The sequence below is a fragment of the Littorina saxatilis genome, linkage group LG6 (genome assembly GCF_037325665.1).
Source record: "Littorina saxatilis isolate snail1 linkage group LG6, US_GU_Lsax_2.0, whole genome shotgun sequence".
Taxonomy (NCBI): domain Eukaryota; kingdom Metazoa; phylum Mollusca; class Gastropoda; order Littorinimorpha; family Littorinidae; genus Littorina; species Littorina saxatilis.
The window spans coordinates 36369018-36394929 of record NC_090250.1 but is presented as its reverse complement, the minus strand read 5'-3'; the positions used below and the strand labels follow the sequence as shown (position 1 = coordinate 36394929).

The window sequence follows — 25912 nt, the reverse complement described above, 5'->3', positions numbered from 1 at the left end:
TTCGACAGCTACTTGACTAAATATTGTATTTTCGCCTTACGCGACTTGTTTCTGTTCTTTTTGGATTGAAAATGTGTTTTAGTTGTTTATTACCACTGACTTTTTATTGGCCGGAAATCACACCAACTGTGACCCCTGGATGTCGGACAAAAGTACATTTCCTTGAAAAGACTGCACAATCAAAATGTGTCCTTTTTACATTTAGTCAAGTTTTGACTAAATGTTTTAACGTAGAGGGGGGAATCGAGACGAGGGTCGTGGTGTATGTGCGTGTGTGTGTGTGTGTGTCTGTGTGTGTGTGTGTGTAGAGCGATTCAGACTAAACTACTGGACCGATCATTATGAAATTTGACATGAGAGTTCCTGGGTATGAAATCCCCGAACGTTTTTTTTTCATTTTTTGATAAATGTCTTTGATGACGTCATATCCGGCTTTTCGTGAAAGTTGAGGCGGCACTGTCACGCCCTCATTTTTCAACCAAATTGGTTGAAATTTTGGTCGGGTAATGTTCGACGAAGCCCAAACTTCGGTATTGTATTTCAGCGTGGTGGCTTAAAAATTAATTAATGACTTTGGTCATTAAAAATCTGAAAATTGTAAAAAAAAATATGTTTTTTATAAAACGATCCCAATTTACGTTTATCTTATTCTCCATCATTTGCTGATTCCAAAAACATATAAATATGTTATATTCGGATTAAAAACAAGCTCTGAAAATTAAATATATAAAAATTATTATCAAAATTAAATTTTCCAAATCAATTTAAAAACACTTTCATCTTATTCCTTGTCGGTTCCTGATTCCAAAAACATAGATATGATATGTTTGGATTAAAAGCACGCTCAGAAAGCTAAAACGAAGAGAGGTACAGAAAAGCGTGCTATCCTTCCCAGCGCAACTACTTTAAAAATTAATTAAAATTAATTAATCTTCATCATTTTCTGATTCCAAAAACATATAAACATGTTATATTCGGATTAAAAACAAGCTCTGAAAATTGTCAATTTCACTGCCTATGCCGTGAGCGGTGGACTGACGATGCTACGAGTATACGGTCTTGCTGCGTTGCATTGCGCTCTTCTTGTCAATTTCACTGCCTATGCCGTGAGCGGTGGACTGACGATGCTACGAGTATACGGTCTTGCTGCGTTGCATTGCGTTCAGTTTCATTCTGTGAGTTCGACAGCTACTTGACTAAATGTTGTATTTTCGCCTTACGCGACTTGTTATTATTACATTTAGTCAAGTTTTGACTAAATGTTTTAACGTAGAGGGGGGAATCGAGACGAGGGTCGTGGTGTGTGTGTGTGTGTGTGTGTGTGTGTGTGTGTGTGTGTGTGTGTGTGTGTGTGTGTGTGTGTGTGTGTGTGTGTGTGTGTGTGTGTGTGTGTGTGTGTGTAGAGCGATTCAGACCAAACTACTGGACCGACCTTTATGAAATTTTACATGAGAGTTCCTGGGAATGATATCCCCGGACGTTTTCTTTTTTTTCGATAAATACATTTGATGACGTCATATCCGGCTTTTTGTAAAAGTTGATGCGGCACTGTCACACCCTCATTTTTCAATCAAATTGATTGCAATTTTGGCCCAGCAATCTTCGACGAAGGCCGGACTTTGGCATTGCATTTCAGCTTGGTGGCTTAAAAATTTAATTAATGACTTTAGTCATTAAAAATCTGAAAATTGTAAAAAAAAATAATTGTTTTTAAAACGATCCAAATTTACGTTTATCTTATTCTTCATCATTTTCTGATTCCAAAAACATATAAACATGTTATATTCGGATTAAAAACAAGCTCTGAAAATTAAAAATATAAAAATTATTAAAATAAAATTTCCGAAATCGATTTAAAAACAATTTCATCTTATTCCTTGTGGGTTCCTGATTCCAAAAACATATAGATGTGATATGTTTGGATTAAAAACACGCTCAGAAAGTTAAAAAGAATAGAGATAAAGAAAGGCGTGCTATCCTTCTCAGCGCAACTACTACCCCGCTCTTCTTGTCAATTTCACTGCCTGTGCATCGAGCGGTGGACTGACGATGCTACGAGTATACGCTCTTGCTGTAAAAATGCAGTGAGTTCAGTTTCATTCTGTTAGTTCGACAGCTTGACTAAATGTTATAATTTCGTCTTATGCGACTTGTTAATATTCTGTTGAAGGGTAAACAAGTCGCGTAAGGCGAAATTACTACATTAATAGAGACTTTAAGAAGGGCTACCACATTCATATGGTTGGCATTTTCGTGGTTGCAAAAGACACTCGGCGGGAGAACATCATGTGTCGCTAGTACAGCGGTTAAGAGGACAGAAGAATTTCGTTTCGCTGGTCGCACCGGTTCAGAAGTGTCGATCAGATAATACCAGCTGCCTCACTTCTGCTGAAACGCATCAGATACTCAGGCCACAACTCAACACATCATAAACTTTAACTGCTTCATGCATTTTTCTCCTCTAGGCGGGTTGACCAACCGACTGAAAAGTTGAGTCGGCCTGATGTTTGGGTCGCCATCTTGAAATTTCTTTCGTCTGCTCAGTCACTCACTTACCCAATTCAAGCCTGCTTTACGGCTTTTTAAACTTGATTTTTAAAAACATTTCAATGATAAATCGCGCCTAAAGATGTCAGGGCATACATCGATTACACAAGGTAGGCATATTTTATGACTATTCGAATATAAAACGCGACCGAAGTCACTTTCGTCAGAATGACCAATTCTACGAAGCGAATTTCTGTTCGTACAGATCGGAAGTCACGTGTACTCAAAAAGGTGTGACGTTTTACAACCGAAAATACCAGCGAAACGAATGTGGTAGTGCTTCTTAATCTCTCTAATTATAAACATCTGTGGGATAGTTTTCTTCAAACAGACACACACACACACACACACCTTGTTCGATTTCCAGTCTATCTGAAAACATTGTCAAAAATTGACTAAACGTAAAAAGAATAAAGAAAATTACTACATTTAGTCAAGCTGTGGAACTCACAGAATGAAACTGAACGTAGTCCGCCGCTAGTGCAAAAGGCAGTGAAAGGGACGAGCCTGTTTGGCGCGGTAGCGGTTGCGCTGTGCTTCATAGCACGCTTTACTGTACCTCTCTTCCTTTTAACTTTCTGAGCGTGTTTTTAATCCAAAACATATATCTTTATGTTTTTGGAATCAGGAACCGACAAGGAATAAGATGAAATAGTTTTTAAAACGATTTCGGAAATTTAATTTTGATCATAATTTTTATATTTGTAATTTTCAGAGCTTGTTTTTAATCCAATTATAACATATTGATGTTTTTGGAATCAGAAAATGACGAAGAATAAGATGAAATTGTTTTTGGATCGTTTAATAAAAAATAATTTTAATTACAAGTTTCCGATTTTTAATGACCAAACTCACTCATTAGTTTTTAAGCCACCAAGCTGAAATGCAATACCAAACCCCGGCCTTCGTCGAAGATTGCTTTGCCAAAATTTCAATCAATTTAATTGAAAAATGAGGGTGTGACAGTGCCGCCTCAACTTTTACAAAAAGCCGGATATGACGTCATCAAAGGTATTTATCGAAAAAAAGAAAAAAACGTCCGGGAATATCATACCCAGGAACTCTCATGTCAAATTGCATAAAGATCGGCCCAGTAGTTTAGTCTGAATCGCTCTACACACACACACAGACAGACAGACAGACAGACAGACAGACAGACAGACAGACAGACAGACAGACAGACAGACAGACAGACAGACAGACAGACAGACAGACAGACAGACAGACAGACACACATACACCACGACCCTTGTCTCGATTCCCCCTCTATGTTAAAACATTTAGTCAAAACTTGACTAAATGTAAAAACAAGAGTTCTGGGGTCGGGAGCATAACATTGAGTCGGTCGGGGAACTGGTAACAAGGAACTTTGTTGTTGTTGTGTTTTGCCTTATCATTAATAGTGACATCTACGAAAACACCTTTAGCGTCGTTATATAGACATTATATAAACAATAATGACGGGTATTTATATAGCGCCTTATCCAAAGTTCAAAGCGCGTATGCCGTGTGAGATGGAATTTTTTACACAATAGATCACGCATTCACATCGGCCAGAAGATCAACAGCCTATCCACCTTTCACGGCCTATTATTCCAAGTCACACGGGTATTTTGGTGGATATTTTTATCTACGCCTATACAATTTTGCCATGAAAGACCCTTTTGTCAATCGTGGGATCTTTAACGTTCATACCCCAATGTAGTGTACACGAAGGGACCTCGGTTTATCGTCTCATCCGAAAGACTAGCACTTGAACATTACGCAATACATCGGCAACTCTGAGGTCTTCTTGAGAGTATGCACACGTAACGCAAATCTTAATTTCCCAGATCTTCCTGGGTTTACGAAAAATACAGGTCTCTATAACTAAACATATTTAAAAAGACACGATGACAACCGACAATGCAGTCGTAAGGTGTTGCATCAGAAGTACTGTAAACCTTGGCTGTTCAAAAACAAGTATTAGTGTACAAAAATAACCCAGAAAACAGAAAAACAAAAAGAAATGAAGAGAGAGACAGTAAGAAACCCGATTGAATATTTACGGAAACCCTTTCTCTAATGACTGGGGACGTTTCCCGTGCTGGCTGACGAATTTCGTTTAGACAACCAGCTAAGAGCCAGCCAGCCAGTATGCCAACCAGATAATAACTGACCTTTCCAGAGGACTTGACGCCGTTCATCAGACAGAAGAAGATGAGGAGCCAGGCCAGAGCCAGGGTGAGGATGATTTTCAGCGAGATGCCGCCCAGGTCACTGAAGTCTGTGGCTTCATTAAGACGCAGCACGTACTGACTGAAAACACACAATGGATCAAGGGGTGTCATAATTCGGTTTTAACAATATCTTGCTCAACTCAATAGTCATGAAACAATAAGGAGAAGAAGAAAAAGAAAAACAAGTCGCGTAAGGCGAAAATACAACATTCAGTCAAGCTCAGTCGAACTCACAGAATGGAATTGAACGCATTGCATTTTTTCCGCAAGACCGTACACTCGTAGCATCGTCTGTCCACCGCTCGTGGCAAAGGCAGTGAAATTAATCCAGAAAAGCGCGGTAGCGGTTGCGCAGAGGAGGATAGCACGCTTTTCTATATCTCTATTCTTTTTAACTCTCTGAACGTGTTTTTAATCCAAACATATATCTATTATGTTTTTTGGAATCAGGAACCGACAAGGAATAAGATGAAATTGTTTTTAAATCGATTTCGAAAATTTTAATCGTAATTTTTATATTTCTAATTTTCAGAGCTTGTTTTTAATCCGAATATAACATATTTATATGTTTTTGGAATCAGAAAATGATGAAGAATACGATAAACGTAATTTTGAATCGTTTTATAAAAAAATGATTTTAATTACAATTCTGATTTTTAATGACCAAAGTCATTAATCAAAAATTTTAATAATAAATTTTCATTTGATTAATATACTTACCCAACTCACATATAGCAATTAACTCTAGTTCAGTGCTGGTAACGCTGTACGCACCCCCTTGGCAACAAGGGGAGCCACTCTAAATAAGAGAGTGACACCACCCATAATGCAATATTGATACATAGCTTGACTTCCGCATGCGCGTGCACACGCCGCCATCTTATCATTCCAAACGAAGCCCAACTCACTTCTTTTTTAGTCCCAAATACCACCACAGCGGGGAGGCGGGAGGGAATAAACGATGTGAGTTGGGTAAGTATATTAATCAAATGAAAATTTATTATTAAAATGTTTGATTAAATTACATATCTTACCCAACTCACATATAGCAGATTGCTACTATAGGTGGTGGGTACTAACCTTCTCAATTTCGAAGAACCTGCCCTGCCGCTACCAGAGCTGGCAGAGAAGAGGATCCGTCCTGCCGAACTGCGGCAACATCTCTCAAATAGTAGTTTATAAAGATGTCTTCTGAGCGCCAGTAAGCCGCCGCCAGCACCTCCGAGAGGCGTCCCGAGCGGAGCACTGCCAAGGACGAAGCCCAAGCACGAGCCTCATGCGTTCTAGCCGAGGTGAGAGGTAAAATGGCACGAGCATCGCCAGACTGGCTCTGCCACCAAGCATATGCCTGCCTAATAGTCGCAGACACCCATTTAGTCAAGGTCACTTTTGAAATGTCTTTGCTTCTCACGGTGTTGAGAGAGATAAAAAGCAACTTTTGAGATTTTGAACGAAGCGGAGACGTTCTAGCCAAGTAACTGCTGAGAGATCTAACAGGGCAGTTACACAAGTCGGGATCTCCTTGAGCGAGCACAGCGCTCAAGGGGGGAATATGAATCACCGGGGATGACTGACCGGGCTTTTGGTTTTTCGCTAAAAAATCAGGTCTGAACTTCAGAGAAAATGAGCCATCTTTTTCTAACGCAATATCCCGATCCAAACCCGACAGAGCATGGACTTCGCTACCGCGACGAGCCGTAGCAAGTAACACTAGAAGCAAAGCTTTTCTCGTAAGGCTAGCCAAGCTAGCCAGGTGAAGAGGCTCAAAGTCCTCTGAGGCCAAAAAACGTAAGACTAAAAACAGGTCCCAGGCAGGGAGCTGAATCTTGGACCGAGCTGAAAGCAGGGAAGCGCCTTTCAGCACACTCGCGATCACACCACTCAAATCAATTTTGTGGCCCAGTTGTCTAAGCGTTGAAGAGATAGCAGAACGCCTCACGCGCAAAGAAGAAGGAGACCCCCCCTTCCCTGCCAACCATGATAAATGGTTGGCAACCTGCATTGACCTGGGAGAGAGAGGGTTAACACCATTTTCAGAGCACCACTTAGTCCACGCGGACCAGTGCGATGAATAGACAGACTTCGTCGAATCTCTATGCGCTTGCTGAACAAACTTCAGAGTTGAATCTGTGGCACCCGCACGGAGCAGAGAGACTCTGATAGAACCCAGCCGTGAAGCTGCAACGCTTGAGGGTCCCAGTGCGGAATGCCTGACCTGGGTTGTAACAGGTCGCCCTTTCGGACGCCTAGAGGAATGGGCGGACGAACCGCCATGCGCACAAGATCCGGATACCAATGTTGACTGGGCCACAGAGGGGCCACCAGAATCAAAGCCGGTTTCTCTAAGTCTGCTTTGCGAACCACCTTGCCTAGCAGGCAAAATGGGGGAAAGGCGTAAGCCTGTAGGTTTGACCAATCCAGATCCAGTGCGTTCACGGCCCAAGCTAGAGGGTCCGGAAACGGAGAGACAAACAGGGGGAGACGAGCCGAGAATCTCGTTGCAAACAGATCGATGGGAGGCTTGTGTACTTGAACCCAAAGACGATCCAGAGCTTGATGGGAGAGAGTCCATTCTGAGTGCAAGACCTTGCTCCCCCTGCTGAGGGAGTCGGCCAACACGTTGAGAGAGCCCCTCAGATAGACAGCTGACAGCCGAATTCTGTGAGTGCTGCACCAGACCAGTAACTGACACGCGCTGTTCGACAGAACCTGAGAGCGCGAGCCGCCCTGGTGATTTATGTAAGCCGCTACAGTTGTGTTGTCCGTGTGTACCAGGACATGACTGTTTGCCAGCAGAGGCAGAAACGAACGCAGAGCTAGTGCCACAGCCTCCAGTTCCAGAGCATTTATGTGCATAGAGGCCTGACTGGCGTCCCACACCCCCGACGCAGTCTGGTCTGCCAAATGAGCCCCCCAGCCCGACAGCGAGGCGTCCGCGAACAGATTGTTCTCCGGTGCCGGGGGAACAATAGGAACCCCCTGTGAAACCCAGGGAAGGAGCCATACGCTCGTTGTGCGACTGAACCATGACCCCAACTCGATTCGACAATTCCAGTCCTGAGTCGATTGGTCCCACTGCGCTTGGAGCGCTGCTTGAAAGGGTCTCTTGTGGACTCTGCCCAGAGGAACAACAGAGGCCATGGACTCCATCTGGCCTAGCAGAGACGTCAGCTCTCTGGCCGTGGACAAGTTCTTTCCGTAAAGCAGACGGATAGCCTCCTGTAATTTGTCCACCCTCTTTCGAGACGGGAGGACTGACCAGTCCAGCGTATCGAACTCCATCCCCAGATACGTGAACTGCTGGGAGGGAACCAACTCCGACTTCACGCGGTTGACCGTGAAACCGAGCTGAAACGCCAGACTGAGCACCCTCTGAGTGTGCGTATTGCAGAGGACCTGGTCTTGATGCAAAATCAACCAGTCGTCCAAGTAGGCTCTCAGCCTCACACCCTCTTGTCTCACAAGGGCACAGAGTTGGCGCACGACCATCGTGAATATCCAGGGGGAGAGAGACAGACCGAACGGGAGCGCCCGAAACTGAAAGATCTTCTCTCCCCAACGAAACCGAAGCCATTTTGTGTCCGACGCATGCATCAAAACGTGAAAATACGCGTCGGTCAGGTCTATGGACGTGACCCAGTCCCCTGGCCGAAGGGCTTCTCTCACTGAGGTAGGTGTCTCCATCGTGAACTTCACGACCCGCAGGAACTTGTTCAACGGTGACAGATCCAGAACAGGCCTCCACGCCCCCGAGGCTTTGGGTACAACGAACAGTCTGCCGTAAAAGCCTGGGGACCTGTGATCGAGCACCTCCTCGATCGCAAACTTTGAAAGGAGTGCAGCGACCTCTCCCTGAATAGCTGCTTTGGCCTCCGCGTCCCGCGGAAACACAAAAGGCGGCGGTATCCTGGACAGCGGTGCCTTCCCGTCTGCCCAGAGAAGACGGAATCCCGAACTGATTATCCCTAAAATCCACTGACTGGACACCAAACGAGTCCAGGCAGCGATGGCCCTGGAGGGGCCGCCCGCCACCACAAAGGTGGGGGCTAACGGGACTATCTGTTCGGGAAGCCATCATTGGGGGTGAGGCTTGCGCCCCGACCCCCTAGAACCTCCAAAGGAGCCCCTTTTCTGATAGGGGGCGCCCCGCCCCCTGCCACGAAAAGAGGAGTTCTGACTCTGACTCTTGCCTCCACCAGAGGACGAAGTCTGAGTCTTGCCCTGCGTATAGGGCTTAGCCTGTGGCTTCTGAAAGCCCTGATGCGCAATTCTAGAGATCGCCAAGTCTCTAGCATCTTGCGTCTCCTTCTGGAGCGCATCAATCGACGACCGACCCAAGAGAGAACCGTCCTCAAAAGGAGAGAACTTCAGGCTGTCAATGGTCGCTTTGTCCCTGATCTTCGAACCACTCATGAAAGCATTCCTGCGCGAGAGCACCGCATGAGTGTAAAGTTTGGCTGACAAAGCCATCTGCTCACGAGAGACCTTGGCCAAGGTAGCCAGCAGAGTTGTTACGTCTTCAGCCGAAGCGTCGTAGCGAAACTCAAAAGGTTCCAGACTCGTGGCTAAGGATCTCGACAACGAACGTTGCAGAGACTCGGACACCGAGGATAATTCCAAAAGAGACCTCCCAGTCTCTTCCAGAGAGATCATGGCAGCCTCCGTGCAGGGCATGGGCCTCTCCCTGCTATAACCATCCTCCCTTAGAGAGGCAAGCTCGGGTGAAACCGGAAGAGCCGCTCTGGGAAGACCAAAAGACTGAATCAAGTCAACCGGATGCGTCGTCAATTTGAAGTTGCGAAGGGCCACAGCACCGGGTACAACCTGTCCTGGCTGAGCTAGATACGACGCCGCTGAATCAGGCGCCTCCCCATGCTGAACCAACAAAGGAACAGGGGCCGCCTGAGAATTAGCTAGCGAAGATTTCTTGAACTCTCTCGAAAACTCGAAAGCCACAGCGGGCGATTCAAGAAACCGAAAAGTCCTTTTGACTTCTTTCACGCCGCGAAAGTCTCCAAGTGCAGAAGGAGGAGGAACCACCAAAGACTTGGATTCCACCACCCCCTCTGCGAAGTACCTTGAAGCCGTCTCAGCTGCTATAGCCACTGCATCAGCCAGCCTGAACGGAAGTTTGAATCCGGTGCCCTCGACCACTGCGGAAGCACCGTCATCTGAGCAGCCGTCAAGCACTTCCGTGCCGTCCGGAAGCTGACCCCCCCCCCCTGACTGCCATAGTCAACGAGTGAGTCAGCTATACTGCCGTCTTCCTGCCCCCCGGGCGGAAGCGGAAGCAAACCGACGTGACCAAAGTCCCTATAGGCTTCGGATCGCCGGGTCTGAACTTCCGTTCGCTCTCCAAGGCTCCTAACTTCCGCCGACCGACTGCCTAAGCAGTTCCGGCCAGCTAAAGCTTCGGAACTTTTCACCCTGAGCTCAATGCCGGGGGCTACTTCCTCTTGGGGACGCTCTGTCCTTTCCCCGGAGAACCCGGGTACTAGGGCAGAAGACATACCTTGTTCTTGGCTAGAGCCACCGGGAACCGGACCAACAGCCACCAGAGAAGGCATGGTCACCCCATCCTGCGGCGAATGCACGTCCGCTCGCACAACGGAAGTCGAAGTCGAAGACGAAGGGCAGATGGAAGCCAGAGAAGTAAGATCAGTCACACCGGCGGGAAGGGCACGCACTTCCGCCCGCGTGGAAGCAATGTCGGCAGCCAAAGACGATACCTGCGAGCTCAGGGAGAGAAACAATGCGGCCACGTCTGCGGACGCAAGCCCGGGAAGAAGAGAAACGGGTGACCCTTTAACGGGCTTATCAACATGCGCAACTTTGTCTACAGGTTTAGCTGGAGTCTTAAGCAGGAGGCATATCAGTCAAAACATCAAAACATTTTTGCGTCGACGGTTCAGTAACAGAAACAAGACTGTGGCCGGTAGCTTTTGCTTTCCGAGGCGTTTTCTTAACCGGAGAAGACTCAGCAGTTACTGGCTTCGACGACTGCCGCTTCTTAGCGCTATCCGCCATGACCAAAACACAAACTCGCGAGAAAAATTTCAACAAGAAAAATTTTACAAGTTCACATTAAGGCCAAACGACCACAAACCAAGCAAAATAATTCAAGAACGATCTCACCTCAACAGCAGTGAAGGCAAGAACAAGTAAAGTACCAAGAGGGAGCTGTCCAAATCCAAAGACGAAATGACAGCAGGCTGCAAACAGCCAGAGCGTACAGAACACGACCAGTCTCACTGGGCGCTGAGTATGGAATGATAAGATGGCGGCGTGTGCGCGCGCATGCGGAAGTCAAGCTATGTATCAATATTGCATTATGGGTGGTGTCACTCTCTTTTTTAGAGTGGCTACCCTTGTTGCCAAGGGGGTGCGTACAGCGTTACCAGCACTGAACTAGAGTTAATTGCTATATGTGAGTTGGGTAAGATATGTAATTTAATCCAAAATTTTAGTAATAAATTTTAATTTAATTAATATACTTACCCAACTCACGTATAGCAATTAACTCTAGTTCAGTGCTGGTAACGCTGTACGCGTCCCCTTGGTAACAAGGGAGACCACTCTAAAAAGAGAGTGAGCCATCCCATAATGTCAGACCAACTACCGGTCCGACTTCCGTATGCGTGCGCATAGGCCGCCATTTGTATCAAACCAAACGAATCCCAACTCACTTCTTTTTAGTCCCAAAAACCACCACAGCGGGGAGGCGGGAGGGATTAAACGACGTGAGTTGGGTAAGTATATTAATTAAATTAAAATTTATTACTAAAATTTTGGATTAAATTACATAACTTTACCCAACTCACGTATAGCAGATTGCTACTATAGGTGGTGGGTACTTACCAAAATTCAAGCATCTAGGACTTGCCCTGCAGCTACCAAAGCAGGTAGCGCAGAACTGCCGACCTGTCTCAGTGAAGAGATGTCCCTGGTTCTTTGCAAGGAAACCTGGAGTAAACTTAAGAGAAACGGATCCATCTTTTTCAAAAGAGATATTTTTCTCTAATCCTGATAAGGCGTGAACCTCACTGCCTCTTCTAGAGGTAGCGAGCAACGTTAAAAAGACCGTCTTGCGTGTCAAATTAATCAAAGAAGCTGAGAGAATAGGTTCAAAATCTTCCGAGGCTAAAAACCGCAAAACTAACATCAAGTCCCAGGCAGGGAGTTGTGACTTAGAGCGCGCGGCCGTAAGGGAGGCACCCTTAATGACGCTAGAAATCACTCCGCCGAGTGAAATCTTGTGACCGAGTTGCAAAAGAGTTGAAGAGATCGCGGACCTCCGTACACGAAGAGACGAGGGAGAGGCTCCCTGTTCTGCCATCCAAGACAGGTGGTTGGCAACCTGCATCGATCTAGGTGATAAGGGATTAACCCCGTTAACCGAGCACCACCTAGACCATGCCGCCCAGTGAGAGGAGTACACAGAAGTCGTGGACTCCCTATGGGCATGACGGACAAATTTCAAAGTGGAAGAAGAGGTCCCTGCCTTAAGCAAAGAGCTTCGGACAGAATCCAGGCGTGAAGGCTCAGGACCCGCGGATTTTCGTGGGGGATGCCTGACCGAGGCTGAACGAGGTCTCCCTTTTTCACGGCGAGAGGAATCGGGGGCCGAACTGCTAGACGCAGTAAATCGGGAAACCAGTGCTGGCTTGGCCAAAGCGGGGCGACCAGAACCAGCGCTGGTTTCTCTAAGTCGACTTTCCTGAGTACCTTGCCCAAAAGGCAGAACGGAGGGAAAGCATACGCTGTCAGGTTTGTCCAAACGATTTCCAAGGCATTCACCTTCCAGGCCAGGGGATCTGGGAAGGGGGAAACAAAGAGAGGAAGTCTCGCAGAGAACCTCGTCGCAAAGAGGTCGATCTGTGGCTTGTCTATCTGAGCCCAGATCCGCTGCAGGGATTGGTGTGAAAGAGTCCATTCCGAATGAACCACCTTGTCCCCTCTGCTCAGGGTGTCCGCAAGGACGTTCAGACTGCCCCTCAGATACATGGCTGAAAGCAGAATGTTCTGAGCGTGGCACCATGTCAAAATGCCGCACGCTTTGTCTGAAAGGCTGAGAGATCGCGTCCCCCCCTGTCTGTTCACATAAGACGCCACAGTTGTGTTGTCTGTGTGCAGCCTGACGTGTTTGCCCTCCAGAAAGGGCCTGCACGCCTGTAGGGCCAAGGAGACGGCCTCCAATTCCAGCACATTGATGTGAAAGGAGGACTGAGCCGAGTCCCAAACCCCTGACACCGTCTGCTCGTCTAGATGAGCACCCCACCCTGTCAGAGATGCGTCCGTAAAAAGCTCGCTCTCTGGCGGTGGGCGAACAATGGGAACTCCCTGGAACAACAACGGGAGCAACCATACGCGAGTTGTGTGCAGAAACCACGAACCCAGGGCTATCTGGACATTCCAGCCTTGGGATGACTGATCCCAACGAGCCTGTAGAGCAGACTGGAAAGGCCTCTTGTGTACCCTGCCTAACGGAATGAGCGTTGCCATCGAATCCATTTGGCCCAGTACCGAAGCCAGGACCCGTACGCTGGCCCGATTCTCTCCGTAAAGAGAACGGATCAGATCCTTGAGCTTGACTATCCTTCTCTGAGAAGGACGAACAGTCCAGTCTCGGGTGTCGAACTCCATGCCCAGGTAAACAAACCTCTGAGAAGGCACCAACTCCGACTTTGTGAGGTTTATGGAGAAGCCGAGCTGAGAGGCCTGACTGAGCACTCTCTGAGTGCGAGCCTCGCAAAGCTCTTTGTCCTGATGGAGGATCAACCCATCGTCTAAATAGGCTCTGAGACGAACCCCGCTCTTTCTTACCAGAGCACAAAGCTGTCTGACGATCATCGTAAAGATCCAAGGCGCTAGAGACAGGCCGAAAGGAAGAGCCCTGAACTGGTAAGCTCTGTCTCCACAGGGGAAGCGTAGCCACTTACTGTCTGCTACATGCATCAGTATATGAAAGTACGCATCTGTGAGATCCACAGACGTTGCCCAGTCCCCCGGACGCAGCGCCTCCCGAACTGAGGTTGTAGTCTCCATAGTGAACTTGACCCTTCTTAGGAACTTGTTCAGGGCAGACAAATCCAAGACTGGTCTCCACGCCCCCGAGGCTTTCGGCACTACAAAGAGTCTGCCGTAAAACCCCGGGGACTGAAGGTCCGTGACCTCCTCTATTGCTCCCTTGAGCAGAAGGGCAGTCACCTTTTGTACGGCGGCCCTTGCCTCCGTATCCCTTGGAGCCCTGCATGGCGGAATTATCCTGGTCAGAGGTGCCTTTTCCCCTGACCAGAGAAGCCGGAATCCCGAACTCACTATCCCGGTAACCCACTTGCTGTCCACCAGCTGCAGCCAGGAAGTGAGGGCCCTGGACAGGCCGCCCGCTACAACCAGTGCGGGGGCTACCGGAATGAGAGGTTCTGGATCGCATCATTGGGGGTGAGGCTTGCGCCCCGACCCCCTAGATCCTCCAAAAGATTGACCCCTCTTAGGGTAAGGAGCTCCGCGGCCCCTACCCCTCGAGGAGAAAGACTGCTTTTGTGTCTTCCCGCCGCCACCAGACGAAGAGGTCTGGGGCTTGCTAGAGGACTGAGTCTGCGTCTGCGGCTTATTCTGAGACTTTTGGAAGCCCTGGAGCGCAAGATGGGAGAAAGCAATGTCCCTTGCGTCCTGGGACTCTTTCTGGAACGCGTCAATGGACGACTGACCCAAAAGGGCCCCGTCCGAGAACGGCGAGACCTTCAAGTTCTCGATAGTTGCCCTATCACGAATCCTGGAACCTGTCAAGAAGGCAGATCTCCTGGAGTGCACTGCATGGGCATAGAGTTTAGCCGAAAGGGACATCAGTCTGTTCTTTCGAAACCTTAGCCAGCGTGGAGAGAAGAGTGGTGGTGTCCAAAGCCGAAGCGTCAAACCGGAACTCAAAAGGATCGAGTGATGTGGCAATGCATCTTGACAAAGACCTTTGTAAAGATTCCGACACGGAAGAAAGTTCCAACAACGACCTTCCAGCTTCTTCAATAGCCGCAAGTGAAGCGTCAGTAAAAGGAACAGGCTTGTCCTTACAGTACGAGTCTTCACGCAGCACAGCCATTCCCGGAGAAAGCGGAAGCACGGCCGAAGGCAGGGCAAACGATTCGATCAAGTTGACCGACTGAGGGGCAAACTTGCAATTCGAGAAACCGGAAACTTGACCCCCAGGCTTCGCAAACCAATCATTAACATCGTCCGGTGCGTCCCCATGTTGCAACAACAGAGGAACAGCTGGACCACGTTTAGTCTTAAAGACATTTGCCATTTCGTAGGCAATTGACGAAGATTCGCGGAACCGGAACTGAGATTTCTGTTCTCGTGCCGACCGGAAATCGTCAAACGCGGATCGTGGTGGAGGAAGCTTTGACCTACTTTCAGCCACCCCTTCCGGGAAGTACTTAAATGCCGTCTCGGCGGCCAGCGCCACTGCGCTTGGCAACCTCGACGGCAAATTAAGTTGAGGGTCGTCCCCCATAGCGGACGTACCCTCGTCGGCCTCTCCCTCTTGCTCAAAAGCGCAATCGGGAGGATGACCCCCAGGGAGACTCTCCTGGTCAATCCAAAGGTCATCCCGGCCAACCACTTCCTGCCCCCCGGGCGGAAGAGGACGATACGGCTCCCCGCATTCCTCCAAAGGAGGGGGAAGGAGCGCACCGCCCTTTCGCTGCACAGGGCCCGTCGACCCAACCGACCGGGCACTTCCGCGCGAGGGGTCAGCCAGGTTGTCGGGGCTATTACGCCTCGCAGGCTTTGCAGCCGTTGTCGCCTTTTCCTCCTGTACACGCACCCCACTTTTGCCGGAGAACCCTGCTACTCGTGGGGTAGACATACCTTTGCCGTGACCCGGCATGTTCAGCAGAGACACACGACGAACGTCACCGTCCTGCGAAGCATGAACATCAGCACGCGTAGTGACAGACGACGCAGAAGCTGTAGCAGAAGGCGAGGGCCGGATCCTGGCAAGAGAAGGCGGATCCGCAACACCGGAAGGGAGGGAGCGAAGTTCCGCCCGAGTTGAAGACAGCTCAGCCGCCAAAGTTGTGACCTGTGAACTCAAAGTGAGTAACAAAGACGCTACGTCTGCTGCGGCCAAACCTGGGCAAACAGGAGTCCCAGAAACAACAGCAGTATTATCCACATGAGTACTGCTATCTGTAACCTGCGTAGACAAAACGGGGGAAGCAAGCATTTCCGCCAAAACTGGGGATTTAGCGGACAAGTCAGAACCTACAGAAGTGGCATGACCGGCACTTTTAATTTTACGAGACCCCTTCTTACTGGGCGTGGCATCAGTAGCAACCTGTCTCGCACTAGGTTTCTTCTTAGCGCTATCTTTGAGCGCAGCTTCCGCCATGACAACAAAATAAACTTACAAAAAATTCTGAACTTTTTTTGTAAGTCCAAGATGAGCGACAAAATGTCGCTAAAATTACAAATAAAACAGAAAGATCTCACCAAATGCAGCAAAGGTAAAGGTGCAAGGCTTAGGCGGCGACCAAGGGGCGAAATCCAAGTCCTAAGACGAAGAAGTAAGGCTGAACACAGCCAGAGCGTACGTAAACACGTCCAGTACCTTGGACCGCTGAGTTTGGTATGATACAAATGGCGGCCTATGCGCACGCATACGGAAGTCGGACCGGTAGTTGGTCTGACATTATGGGATGGCTCACTCTCTTTTTAGAGTGGTCTCCCTTGTTACCAAGGGGACGCGTACAGCGTTACCAGCACTGAACTAGAGTTAATTGCTATACGTGAGTTGGGTAAAGTTATGTAATTTAATTAATTTTTAAGCCTCCAAGCTGAAATGCAATACCAAAGTCCGGCCTTCGTCGAATATTACTTGGCCAAAATTTCAATCGATTTGATTGAAAAATGAGGGTGTGACAGTGCCGCATCAACGTTTACAAAAAGCCGAATTTGACGTCATCAAAGACGTTTATCCAAAAAATGAAAAATATTTTTGGGGATATCATACCCAGGAACTCTCATGTCAAATTTCATAAAGATCGGTCCAGTAGTTTACTCTGAATCGCTCTACACACACACACACACAAAAACACACACACACACACACACACACACACACACACACACACACACACACACACACACACACACACACACACACACACACACACCACGACCCTCGTCTCGATTCCCCCTCTATGTTAAAACATTTAGTCAAAACTTGACTGAATGTAAAAAGAAGAACAAGAAGAACAAGAACAATAAGAACCAGAAGAAGAAGAAAAAGAAGAAGAAGAACAAGAAGAACAAGACCAAGAACAAGAAGAAGAACAAGAAGAAGAACAAGAAAAAGAATAGGACACCCAACACAAATGAGAGCTTATCATACATGCCAGCATTTCGCCGGTGGAGGAAACACTCTCCAAAAATACGCCAGCCAGCCAGACAGACAGACAGGCAAAAAGACCAGACAGACAGACAGAAAAACAGACAGACAGACCGCCAGCCAGCCAGCCAGCCACCTAGCCAGCCAAGCAGACAGGCAGCCAGACAGACAGACAGGCAAACAGACCAGACAGACAGAAAAACAGATAGACAGACCGCCAGCCAGCCAGCCAGCCACCTAGCCAGCCAAGCAGACAGACAGCCAGACAGGCAAAAAACAGACAGACAGACAGAAAAAACAGACAGACAGACAGCCAGCCAGTCAGCCAACCACCTAGCCAGCCAAGCAGACAGGCAGCCAGACAGACAGACAGACAGGCAAAAAGACCCGACAGACAGAAAAACAGACAGACAGACCGCCAGCCAGCCAGCCACCTAGCCAGCCAAGCAGACAGGCAGCCAGACAGACAGGCAAAAAGACCAGACAGACAGACAGAAAAACAGACAGACAGACCGCCAGCCAGCCAGCCACCTAGCCAGCCAAGCAGACAGACAGCCAGGCAAAAAACAGACAGACAGACAGAAAAACAGACAGACCGCCCGCCAGCCAGCCAGCCAGCCACCTAGCCAGCCAAGCAGACAGGCAGCCAGGCAAAAAGACCAGACAGACAGAGAAAAACAGACAGACAGACCGCCAGCCAGCCACCTAGCCAGCCAGCCAGACAGACAGACAGACCTGAGGTAGTCTGAGGCCGGGCTGACGAAGGGCATGGCGCAGTCCTTGAAGTGATCGGAGCGGATCACGGTGGAGTTGAGGACGCCGTAGGACTCCATTCCAGCGAATTCTTTGCTCAGCTCGGTGGTGAAGTTCATGTTCATCATCTTGTCGCGGATACAGCTGTCACTGTACACGTCGTCTGCACGTGAAGCGAAAGGAAAACGTTGAAACAGGGAGAATCTTAAAGGCTGCCATATTCGTAGCGTTCATTAATTAATTCATATTGTTTTCATGTGCCAATAATGTTATAAAACCGTACCTAAGGGGGTATAATAACGATTGGCTGTAGCTTTCGAACACAGAAAAAATTATGTCAGTATTGCAAAGTGGTGTTGATAGTGTCGAATGTAAACAGAACAGTCTCAAACGCCATCTTAGGTTTACGAAACGTCACGAAGTGACGTCAACGGTCTAAAAATAGCCCAAGTCCTGGAGAACTGTTGCTAAACAATGCAATAAAGAATTAATTATTTCTCGTAATTGGTAAGGACTTCAAACCTAAAACTTTGCAGGAAGCTTAATTTATACATCCCCGCAACGATGGGAAAAGCCCTGGAAGTAACTAAACTAATTAAATAGGACTATGTCAGCCTTTAATCAATTAATGAGGCAGAGCGCTGTTTAGAGATCTGATAGACAAAGGGAAGTAAGCGCTCTAAATGATTACGACATGTGTAATAGTGTCATTATTATTCTCTCAGGTGCCAGGAGGATGGTTCCGAATAACTCTCTCTCTTACTCTATTACACATGTCGTATGCATTTTAGAGCGCTTCTATACTTCCCTTTGTTTATCGTTGAAACAGGAGAAAGCACCTTTTAAGGCCTCCATGTTCTTGTGTGTGTTTTTAAAAATTATATTATGTATTCATGTAATTTTGTATTTCTTGATTTCTTGATTTCGGACAAAGTTTAAACAGGGGGTATAAAAACAGGGGGTATGATAGTGTGAGAGAGAGAGAGAGAGAGAGAGAGAGAGAGAGAGAGAAAGAAAGAGAGAAAGAAAGAGAGAGAAAGAGAGAGAGAAAGAGAGAGAAAGAGAGAAAGAAAGAGAGAGAAAGAAAGAGAGAGAAAGAGAGAGAGAAAGAGAGAAAGAGAGAGAGAAAGAGAGAGAAAGAGAGAGAGAGAGAGAGAGAAAGAGACAGAGAAAGAGACAGAGAGAAAGAGACAGAGAGAGAGAGAAAGAGAGAGAGAAAGAGAGAGAAAGAGAAAGAGAGAAAGAGACAGAGAGAGAGACAGAGAGAGAGGCACAGACAGACAGACAAATATAGAGACAGAGACCCTGCAAGAGAGAGGGGCAGAGACTATGTCAAACGTGCTCACCTTTGATGGCCATCATGGCTTCCGTTTCGTTCAGCTCGGCAAACCTGGGGTATGGTTCGTCACGACACTTGGTACTCGCCCAGTTAATGCGGTCACACTTGGCCCACGGCAGATCGCCGTCCAGGTTGACGAACGACACGAACATGTAGTAGATGGCGTAGGTGATGATGACGTTGTAGTAGATGGACACCACGCCGCTGATGATGCACATGGCGAACCCGATACCTGAGTTCCGTCGTCAAAGAAAACGAAAGTCGTTATGAGCTGGTAAATAAATAGAACTTACGTCGTAGATGTATATATTTTGATGAGGGCTGACTTTCGGGAATTCCCGAGTCCCATTTGTGAAGCTTTTGCGAACCTTCATTTAGCAACGCAAAGTTTTCTGTTTTTGTGTTTGTGTGTGTGTGTGCGTGTTTTTGTATGTTTTTTTTTGTGGTACGTTTTTGATAGACTATTAACAGCCAAAGCTCACTTCTGGTTGCCTGCCCTTGCCTTCGAGTGTAATTTGAGTATTCCGAGCCTTCTCTTCGTAGAACAATAGGTCGCCATACTGATGAACTTAAGACAAATGACCCGCCTTCAAGACAATTCAATATTTCGTCAAATTTTGCGAAAAATTATTCAACTCGCAGTGATTGAAATACTTGGATTTCTGCCTTCAATCTAATCAACAGCGAGATAAGAACGCTGACAGATAAAATACTGACCCGAGAAGAAGGGACTCATCTTCCAGACGGTGATGGGCCCCTCAGAGGCAAACTGACCCAGGGCCAGCTCTATGAAGAAGAGGGGCAGACCAGCGACGATCAACATGAGGATGTAGGGAAACAGGAACGTGGCTGTAAGAGTAACATCAGGAATCAATAGAAAAATGAAACAAGAACGCTGAAGCGTGATGACCATTCAGTCAACCACAGAAGTCATACACACCAACGGCGAAGGGATGACGGTTGAATGCACTGAAATACGTCCGATTCGCTCACGGACGCACGTGCGTACGCACGCCCGCACGCACAAACGCACGCACACATGTACACACACACATGTACACACACACATGTACACCCACACACATGTACACACACACACACACACACACATACACACACACACACACACACACACACACACACACACGTGTATACGCGCGCGCGAACACATACGCACAAACACACATTCTCTCTCTCTCTCGCTCTCACCCCTCCCCCCCCCCCATCTATTTCTCTCTCTCCCTTTCTATCCCCCTCTCTCTCTCTTTCGCCCTCCCTTTCCCTCCCCTTCTCTGTCTCTGTCTCTCTCCCCCTCTCTCCCTCCCTCTCTTTCACCCTCCCTTTTTCCTCCCTCCCTCTCTTTCGCCCCCCCTCTCTCTCTCTCTCTCTCTCTGTCTCTCTCTCTCTCTGTCTGTCTCTCTCTCTCTGTGTGTCTCTCTGTCTGTCTGTCTGTCTCTGTCTCTGTCTCTGTCTCTCTCTCTCTCTCTCTCACCTCCACCATTTCTGTAGGCCAGGTAAGGGAAGCGCCACACGTTACCCAGACCCACAGCATACCCCACGCAGGAAAGCAGGAAGTCCAACTGACTCCCCCAGTTCCCCCGCTCCAACTGCAAAACACAAACAGCAAAAACCCAGTGAAAACCAAAATTCTGCAACAATTTCTAAGAACGTGTAAAACCAAAATAAAACTACAGAAAAAAGAAGAAAGTTTATTTTTGGATTTACGTTCATTCATATCTTTAACCACTTTAAAAGTAGAGCCAGCAAACCAATTTTACATACCGCAATTACTATAAATGGAGATGACAGGATGATTGAAATGAAAGAACAGGGGTGCGAAGTTATCTTTAGAATGAGAGCAGCTTGTGGACCTTAAAAATAAGATGTCATAAGCGGTAAATATCGTAAACACAAAAGGCAAAAATCATCCATGTTCATAATAACCGATACAAGTTAGAAGTCAGTAATATTGGTAATGTATAGCCGGTCCTATAACTAATGTGTCAATGAGTTGATCACTAAATAATTATTCCCCCCCAAAAAGAATCGCCATTATTGAATAACGACAACCGTGATTACGACATTACCGGCAACATTGGAGACAAATCAGACAACTAGCAACAAGAACGTGACAACAAAAACAAGAACAACAATAACAAGAACAACTGGCAACAAGAACGTGACAACAAGAACAACAACAACAACTGGCAACAAGAACGTAACAACAACAACAACAACAACAACAACAACAACACCAACAACAACAACGGGTGGCGGAGTGGTAACCCACTTGCGCTCGGAAGCGAGAGGTTGCGAGTTCGACCCTGGGTCAGGGCGTTAGCAAGTTTCTTCCCCCTTTCCTAAACTAGGTGGTGGGTTCAAGTGCTAGTCTTTCGGATGAGACGAAAAACCGAGCTCCCTTCGTGTACACTACATTGGGGTGTGCACGTTAAAGATACCACGATTGACAAAAGGGTCTTTCCTGGCAAAATTGTATAGGCATAGATAAAAATGTCCACCAAAATACCCGTGTGACTTGGAATAATAGGCCGTGAAAAGTAGGATATGCGCCGAAATGGCTGGGATCTGCTGGCCGATGTGAATGCGTGATATATTGTGTAAAAAAATTCCATCTCACACGGCATAAATACGTCCCTGGGCCTTGAATATGTGCTCGATATAAATTGCATAAAATAAAAAATAAAATAAAATAAAAAATCCCTGCGCTTAGAACTGTACCCACGGAATACGCGCGATATAAGCTTCATATTGATTGATTGATTGAACAACAACAACAACAACAACAACAACGACTGGCAACAAGAACGTGACAACAAGAACAAGAACAAGAAGAACAACAAGAACAACAACAAGAACAACAACAAGAACAACAACAACAACAACAACAACAAAAACGTGAACACAAATTACAAATACGTTAAGCATGGCCGACCTCGTCGGATTTTTCGCCTTCGTTAAAAGCACTTATGTAAGCTAAGTTTTAGAGTGCACTTGACACCGAAAAAGGATTTTGCCAAGCATACTGTCGAGGGATTATCGGTTAATCGGCTTACACACCACAAGCCTAATTTATTATTTGTTGATCAAATGCCGCGTTCTTCTTTAGCAAAGGAGCCCACCTGCTCGATTTTCAAGCACCCGAATAGCCCATAAACACACAAACAGGAATTCTGCTTACGGTGGCTGAATACGGTTGAAGTCAAAAGCAAGGAAAGGATTTGTGGTTATTATTTTGTGTTATTATAATGACAGATTTTGTTTTATTATACAGCGACCCGGACTATCCCCCCCCCCCACACACACACACACACTCGCGCGCGCGCACAGGTAGATACAATTACAAACACACCTGTTCAGAATCTTCCACACCCCACCCACTCAAAAAAACCTCCCCCCTCCCCCCCCCCTCACTCACACAGGTTAACACAAACACGAGCATTCCACACACTCAGGTCTCTACGACTAAAGAATTAAAGAACAGGCGTATAAGTTTCAGTGCACACGCCTGGTCAAACAAAAAAACCCACATCATTTACAAACAACTGCCTACATCAGCACGCATTGTTTTCCAATCGCGAATGAAGACTCATTAATGTACAACAAGTTATGTAACGCAATCTAAGACGCGTCCTTGTTGCATGAAATATGGCTGGTTGAACCTGTTTAGTAAACAGAGATTCCAAACAGCGGCTCAAACACGCATGAGGCCTGGTAAAGCATACGATTAGCCGACTCTAATTACGCCCTCGCACGAACAATTATACACAGGTCAGGATTCTCGCACCCTAATGACCGAATAACAAGTAGGGTTGTCAACTAGTTGCGAATTTTACAACGCCTGTAAAAGTGCATGGTGTGACTGCAAAGTATTGCAAGATTAGTGGAGTTCATTCTCACCACTGGAACGGGCTTATTTATTAGGTTCGATTCCCAACACTAAAGTAGACTGATTAAGAATATAAATTTTAAATAAAAACGAACAAAAAGGTATGTTTATGTAAGGTTTGATTTCAAACAAAACGCAACATTCACAAGTACGTCGCCTTAAAGGTCTTTGCTTTGGACAGAAATACAAAGAGTTATGAGAAACGAACTCAAGATAGGGAGAGGAAAGAGAAATCATTACAGAAATGAGGACTAGTTAAGACAACTTTCAGACAAAGTGCATGTAACGAATGAATTAGAATGTTCGTTCTGTTCATTGCTCGTGAAGCTTTATGATTCCGGAACTTAACGTGGAAATGTTGTAAAATTGTTCATGAAGTAAAGAATGATAAAATGTGTTTGAGAGTGGATTACTTTAAAATCGCAAAAGTACGCACCTTAACCACCCGCCTGCTAAAAAACACACACACACACACACGCACGCACGCATGTACGCACTCACGCCTGCACGCACACACGCCTGCACGCACGCACACACACACACACACACACACACACACACACACACACACACACACACACACACACACACACACACACACACACACACACACACACACTCTCTCTATATCAGAATTTTTCGCTTTTAATAACAACACATCAAAACCTATGCCATCCATTCCTTACGAACACGGCTTTTTGGGCAATCAACGTATGTACCGCACCGCTTTCTTTCTTTCTTTCTTTCTTTGGTGTTTAACGTCGTTTTCAACCGTTCAAGGTTATATCGCGAACCGCACCGCTGAACAAAACATTAGAAAAAGGGTTGTGAAATGTGCTGTAAAAGAGGTTTTCGTCACGTTTTCTCCACGTTTTCTTCCTTGTATGATTCTTTCTGTCACACCCAGAAAGCAAAACAAAACGTTTTCTTCCCTGTATGATTCTTTCTGTCACACCCAGAAAGCAAAACAAAACGTTTTCTTCCTTGTATGATTCTTTCTGTCACACCCAGAAAGCACAACAAAACGTTTTCTTCCTTGTATGATTCTTTCTGTCACACCCAGAAAGCAAAACAAAACGTTTTCTTCCTTGTATGATTCTTTCTGTCACACCCAGAAAGCAAAACAAAACGTTGTCTTTACTGTGCTCGGGCGCTGCTGCTCAAAAACTTCTTTTGCACAAGTACGCGACGATGCCATTCTGGTCGGGTCCTTTGCCGTCCTGATCTCTTTTTTAGCGTTTTTTTGCCATACATTTTTGCCATACATTTTGCCATACATACTCAGTCTTTGCGAAGAACGTGTTTATGGGACGGTTAAAGAAAGACTAGTTATTGAAACCTTGATACATATTCATTACAGACTTCAGCTTCAGTGCCAGTGGTCACACAACAATGGAAGCCCCCGTTACATACTTCAAAATATGAGAAAAACATGCCTTTAAACAACATTTTTTTTCAGTAAAATCTACGATAGGATCTAGTTGATGTAAGCGTTTATAAATGTTTGTGTGTGTTTTTTTGTTTTTTTGTTGTTCTTTTGATTTGTTGTTGTTGTTGTTGTTGTTGAGGTGGTGGTGGTTGTTATTGTTGCGACTTTTTGTCGTTTTTCCCCTTGTATTTTTCCCAATCTATTTTGGCACAGTCCCGAATTAACTCCGTGGACGTTATGTTACATACTGAAAGAGAAGCGACTGTTTGAAACTTTATCAGTGAGACGGTGAAGTTGTTCGTTGTTGATGGGGTAGCGCTAAAAAAAAAAAAAAAAAAGCGCGAAACAATACGTTGGAAAAGAATGTATTGCGCAGGTGAGCTAGTGACACATTCATTACCTCCACCAAACCCGTATTTACGTCATTATGTCTGACATCCCTCTGCAATTCTGCGCGAACATTTGACAGATTGACTGACAACCAGGGCAAAGAAATGGTTTTAGAAGCCGCACCCAGATTCAGCTCTATGTACAAGGCACAATGTCCCCAATAGCCTCACATGACAATTGAAGCCAATATCTGTCATATTCTTTTTCCTTTGACATATTCATGTAACCGCCCCCCCCCCCCCCCCCAAAAAAAAAAAAAAAAAACCCCCACATGTTATTGGTGCTTGACAACGACTCGCGACTCAAATGAATGATCGTACCGCTTTTGATGGTGTTTTTCCTTCAAACTCTTGCTTACTAAGACGTGCCCTGCTTTCTTTGGCTAAAGCATGTATTATTGAGCTCTGCCTCAGAATAAGAGGGTGCGATGTGTACAAAAGAACAACATAGCCTACATGTGGACACACACACACACACACACACACACACACGCACACACACACACACTCTCTCTCTCTCTCTCTCACACACACACACACACACACACACACACACACACACTCTCTGTCTCACACACACACACACACACTCTCTGTCTCACACACACACACACACACACACTCACACACACACACACGCACACACACACACACGGAGTGACCGAAACGCAAACTTTCTCTGTCCTCTCTTGACGCCTAGAAAAAGAGAAAATGAACAAATCCAACCTGTTTGTATGGATTCCTTCCAAGCATAGGATCCATCACAGCGTGATGTAGGGTCAAGAAGGAAAAAGAGATGAAAGTGTCCGTTCTTAGTGTGAAATGCAGTTGACCGGCGAAACGAATGTGAACAAAGCTATCAGGAAAAAAAGCTCAAAGGCGGAATTTTTAAAAACCTGAGCTGTCCATGTCAGTGTATGTTGTTGTTACATGTGATATGC

At 46.4% G+C, this 25912-nt stretch overlaps 1 protein-coding gene across 1 annotated transcript in view; it reads right to left on the bottom strand.

The window, feature by feature from the left end:
* The window catches only part of LOC138969130 (sodium- and chloride-dependent glycine transporter 1-like), a gene marked incomplete in the record, with an annotated part of 204892 nt that overhangs the window by 162758 nt on the left and 16222 nt on the right, over window positions 1-25912 (bottom strand). Inside the window, 5 exon segments of the mRNA XM_070341848.1 lie at window positions 4707-4845; window positions 17890-18070; window positions 19254-19478; window positions 19964-20095; window positions 20739-20853. Of these exon segments, the coding sequence (XP_070197949.1) occupies window positions 4707-4845; window positions 17890-18070; window positions 19254-19478; window positions 19964-20095; window positions 20739-20853 (792 nt within the window).